The sequence below is a fragment of the Octopus bimaculoides genome, chromosome 25 (genome assembly GCF_001194135.2).
Source record: "Octopus bimaculoides isolate UCB-OBI-ISO-001 chromosome 25, ASM119413v2, whole genome shotgun sequence".
Classification (NCBI taxonomy): domain Eukaryota; kingdom Metazoa; phylum Mollusca; class Cephalopoda; order Octopoda; family Octopodidae; genus Octopus; species Octopus bimaculoides.
This window is the reverse complement of record NC_069005.1, coordinates 5,780,415-5,785,951: the sequence shown is the minus strand read 5'-3', so window position 1 is coordinate 5,785,951 and position 5,537 is coordinate 5,780,415. Positions and strand designations below refer to the sequence as shown.

The 5,537-nt window shown below is 34.9% G+C and overlaps 1 protein-coding gene across 1 annotated transcript; it reads right to left on the bottom strand.

Moving 5' to 3' along the window:
* Positions 1-151: 151 nt before the first annotated feature.
* Positions 152-4,405, bottom strand: LOC106879260 (CDGSH iron-sulfur domain-containing protein 2 homolog B). The gene is made up of 3 exons (XM_014928758.2): positions 4,133-4,405; positions 2,687-2,916; positions 152-1,095 (listed from the first exon to the last, which is right to left on the bottom strand). Exons 1-3 carry the CDS (start codon positions 4,173-4,175, stop codon positions 1,000-1,002), a joined length of 369 nt encoding a protein of 122 aa, XP_014784244.2. The 5' UTR covers positions 4,176-4,405; the 3' UTR covers positions 152-999.
* Between the last annotated feature and the right edge of the window lie 1,132 nt (positions 4,406-5,537).

Genomic DNA, 5,537 nt, shown 5'->3' with positions numbered 1-5,537 from the left:
TAGTACCATAAATAAATAATAAAAAGAAAAAAAAAAAAAGGATTTTTAATTATTATTAAAAGTTGTTTTCTTAATTTTTTTTTTTTTTTTTACCCCAAGAGAATATATAAAGAATACCCTTAGGAAATGATATGTGAAGGGAAGCACTAACCAGTTCAAAGTTTGAATTTAATTTCTTTCAAAAAAAAAAAAAAAACCCCACCAAAATGTTTTGAGAAATTCTTCCAGTATGTTTCCTGTAACAAACAATAGGCTATTGGACATGTCTACGTGATTGCGGAACATGCAGAGTTTGCCTATGAAACAGAACCCTGTCGTCTTGAATAAGGTCAGACACATACGACAGTGTGGTCCTAGATATGACTAAGACAGGATGGTCATGGCTGGAATGCCTTTGGTCACAGCTTTGCCCAGCCCCTGAGCTAAAACAACAATGTTCATTCTCTCGGTGTGAGCACTTGTTTTTCATTGTTTGATTGTTTTATGATTTTTAACATTTTTGTTATATAAATACAAAAGAAAAAAAGAAGAAAAAAACGAAAGAAAAATAATACTGGAGACATACATACATACATATAGATATATATATACATACATATAGATATATATACATACATATACATATATATATATATATATATGCAATAATGTGTATATATATATCAATATAATATATATGAAATGTATGTATGTATGTATATATATATATAAATATATATATATATATATATAATACTTTAGATATAAAATGATTTCTTCACAATTCCTAACAGGAACAATGCAAAAGTATTGTTAATTAAATTAAGCTGGCCAAGGAGGTAGCAAAGAGTAAATAAAATACCTCATTCAATCAAGAACTATTCTCTGTCTTTAAATACTTCTATTTTCACAACTACAATAATAAAAAAAAATAAAGTGGGTCAAAGAAAAAGTTGTTTTGGGCAATAATAACCCCTGCCCCACCACCAAAAAAACATTGAGACTAAGCCAGGGTCAACTTCATTGTCCAGATTCTCGTCTCTTCAAGACAAGAGGCCCAACATTATCAGATGTAAGCTTGTTGTGTTTGGCATGTGAGCCATCGCAGAAAGGAAACTGAAATGGAAAATAAATGAATGAATAAATAAAAGCATATTATAAATATAAATATATACACATATATACAAAATACAGGGTGTCTTGTATTGATGAGATGCATTTTAAACACAAGCAATTAGGAATGGGACAGGCATGGGTGAGTATCCATGATTTGGAAACTACAAATTAAATGTGTTCCATTATTGTGTGACCCGGTGTGTGGTCACATAAGTTTGCTTCCCAACCACATGGTCCCAGGTTCATTCCCACTGCACGGCACCTTCACCAAGCGTCTTCTACTACAGCTTCAGGCTGACCAAAGCCTTGTGAATGGACTTTGTAGAAGGAAACTGAGAGAAGCTCACCACATGCATGGGTGGGTGTGCTTGTCCCTGATCGTTTGACAACCGGTGTTGGTGTGTTTACATCCCCATGACTTGGTTGTTTGGCAAAAGTCACTGATAGAATAAGCGCTTTAGAAAATAAGAACTCAAGTTTGATTTGTTTGACTAAAATTCTTCGAGGTAGTGCCCCAGCATGGCCGCAGTGTAATGACTGAAACAAGCAAAAGCTAAAAAGGTATGTATTTATATATACCTAATTCTGATTGAGGGTGCCGAAGCATCTATAATGCAAGAAATACAAGTGAAAAACTCTTCATACTGTAAGAAGCATGCAATATATACACTATGGTAATAGATATATATATATATATATATATGACATAATTATCATTGACATCACCACCACCACTATTTACCATCCATCTTCCATGCTGACATGGGTTGGATGGCTCAGAAGAAGCTGGCAAGCCAGAGAACCGGTTTCTACAGCTGGAAGACCTTCCAAGCGTCAACCACTCTACAGAGTGCTTTTTACATGGCACCTGGACCAGTGAGGTCACCAGGTAACTCGCATTGCAAGACAAGACCCACCTCAGCTGACTTGGGTGTAGTATTGGGGGAGGTGGCTTTAAGCCAGGTAATGAGAGGTTGAAGTATAATAGAGGGACAGTAACAAGTGTCTTGCTGTAGAGTAGACACATGGCTAACCCAGTTGGAAAAAAAGAGAAGAGAAGATGGTGATGAAGATGAGTCAGTTAAAAGAAGGTGATGCATTTTCCTTTCTTTTTAAATTATATGAATTCTTCCTGCAAGGAAAGAGGTGGCTTCTAACAAAGAAACAAAACTCCATCACTGGAATTTGAATGGCTTGGCTTCATGCTTTTGTAAGAAGGGGCTGGGATCATTCCAAGTTAGTGGTCCCAGAAGTGTTATTATGTGTACAGCCAAACAGGTCCACCAGAGCTCTCCATCACTGGAAGTCTTGTACCAGCTCCTCTGCATCCTCCAAGGTGACATTAAGCCTCTGGAGATCTGGTCTGTTTATGTTCTGCAACTTAGTGATTCAGCAAAAGGTACCAGTGGAATAAATACAAGTTTTTTTTTAAAAAGAAAGGGGTCAATTTATTCAATTGAACCCTTCAAAGTGGTGCCCCAGCATGGCCGCAATGCAATGACCGGAACAAGAGAAAAGATATAAAACAAAATAAAATACAAAAAGTTATTTTTTAAAGCATAAAGAAGTCCTGAATAGGAGCGGAACTGACCGTTGCTGACCTCCAGCAGCGACAGTATACAACTTTATCCCCGAGGTCTTCGATGTCGACCATGTCAACCACTTTGTCGCTGCATTTCTTGATGGACAGGTTGACTTTGCAAAGGTTATCGCGATTCCGTCCCTGATACTGCTCCCATTTCTCCTGGAATGTGTGAGACGTGACGTAGACAATGAGGGACACGGTCCCGACAAATGGCATCAGACTCAGCCAGTCTTTAACTGCAATGGAACAAAACAGGAAAACAATTTATTCGTGCGATGAACCTGATCGAATGTCTGACACGTGCCAGGAAGGCGACGCTGGGCACAGGTCCCATCACGATTTCGCTATTCTTAAATTACTCTTATACAATAGCAGAGTTCCACACGTTTATCCAGCCGTGGGAAAATATCCTGCTGTAGAGTGGCATATCATAGCCAATAACGGTATAGCAGTTCTTAAATGCACATTACGAGGTTGTTACCCAAATTATATTGTGTGTGTGTGTGAAGATAGACGCATTCACACACACACACTCTCTTTTTATCTCTCTGATAAATATATATTCTACATCTACATTACGTACACTGATATGGATAAGTGTCTAATAGATATGCGAACCACGAGATAGCGAAGGAGGCGAAAAACTCACCTAATTCTTTTTTTGAGGACAATTAGAAAGGACGTTGGAGAAAAAAGTGTGTGTTGTGTGGTGGGGAGAGTGTCGCAAGCAAAATGTTGCATAACGAGATACTAAAGGTGAAAACGATATAACACAATACATATACATATATGTCAACGACTATTGAAGATGTTGCAAGTCACAACGAAAATTTTAGAAAAAAATAATAGATAAGTAAATGAATAGAAATCGAACCGGTGTGTGTGTTAAGTAATAAGGCATTAAAAGAGAACGATTCTACCCAGACAATAATATATATATATACATATATATATATATATATATATATATATATATATATATATATATATTATCCGAAAGTAGAACTCGCCACAATTAAAAGTAGATGATATGAAAACCTTCGAAAAGAAAAATGCTGTATTAAAAAAAATCTTGTTTATTAATATTTTAAATTTTAGTAATTAGTAGTTTAAAAAAATGTTCGCAAGAAGTAATTGCTTGGTTAATATTACTTTATATTGCTCGATAAAGTTTTCGAAAAAAGAAATTGATGAATGAAGAAATGTACAACTAGCAACGCTTGATCTAAGGGTGTTTAGTGTTTTTTTTAAACCCCACGATGTGCAAGTGTTTGTCCTGAGCTGTCCATATATTGGCATGAAATGTAAGAGTTACATGTATGTGTGTGTGTGTATCTATACTTTTTTTTAAAAAACAACATTAGATCTTGAGACATACATGAAGCAATAAATTACAGCATGTAAATATTGCGTTGAATAACCCTTTCTGGATAAAAAAAAGTCGAAGGCTACCTGTGGTACACGAACCCACGTCTCCTTTAAACATAACAGGCATTTTATAATATCTATATAGGTTCCGTGTATTTGGTGATGTTTAACCTTTAAAGAATTCCACACTGACTTTGTTATTTTGGCTAAGAGCGATCACTGTTTACTTGAGAATCATGAGGTTTCCCGAGTACCGGTCAATCTATGATCGTCCCAAGCCTTTTGTGAGTAAAAACTGCGGGTTACACAGACCCAGTGTGAAAGCCTGCTGGATAATAATAGACTGTTTCAGTAATTCAAACCACTGCGACGCCTTTTATTTTTCTCTTTGAGGATTATATAAGTAGATTATACATTCATAAATAGACTATTTTTATGTAACACAGTTTAATCAGGTTTAAAATAGTGAATGAAATAGTTTCCACAGATCAACTGCAACAGCCACACAAAAGAAAAACATTTTTCTCTTGGTAAAAATTAATACAAAACCAATGTTTTTGAATAAACTTGAATACGTGAGGGTGATGTACATAACTCTCATTTTTTTTTTGTTAACTCTTCCCCCCTCTCTAGTTACACACCCGCCTACAATGTATTGCTCTAATAACCGTCATTGTACTTGTCTCTCTTTGTCCTTCTGCCATTGAAGCATGATTTCTAGGTTGTTTTTTTAAGTCGAGTTATAAAACAATTTCGTATTAAAACGAAAGATTACTCAATCCCATATTATTCTTTTACGAGTATCGTGTTGACAGTGACTTCGAAGTATGTACGTGTTTCGTTTTTACAGTTCTAATGTCTTTTAGCACTCACCTTTCGCCTACTCAGGAGTTAACGAAAGGGGTGTTTCTTTGTTAAAACATTAAAACTAAGATGAAATAGGCTAAGCCATGCTTAGTCTCCTTTGTGTATCTCGTCTTTTTCATTTTGGTTATCGAAAGATTGCCTATAGATATAACAGTAAGTGCAGGTATAGACAAAATTAAACCAGAGTCACAATATATATATATGTGTGTGTGTGTGTGTGTGAAAGAAAGAGACGGTTTGATAGTTATAAAATAAATATTCAAACAGATGTAATAAGATGAAAACGAGAGATCGATAACTCATCATTAACAGTTTAGTACAAACGCACACATATATATACTCATGTATATATATACACATACATATGTATGCATATATATATATATATATATATATATACATACACATGCATATGTATATATATACACATGTATGCACATATATATATATATACATACATATGCACATGCATATGTATGTATGCATGTATATATATACATACACACACGTACATATATCTGTTTAAATTTAATCATGCGTACGCCCATTTTTAAAGTTCTCTTTATCTTACCTGCAATACCTCTCTCTCGCTTTGTGTGTATATATGTATATATATATATAT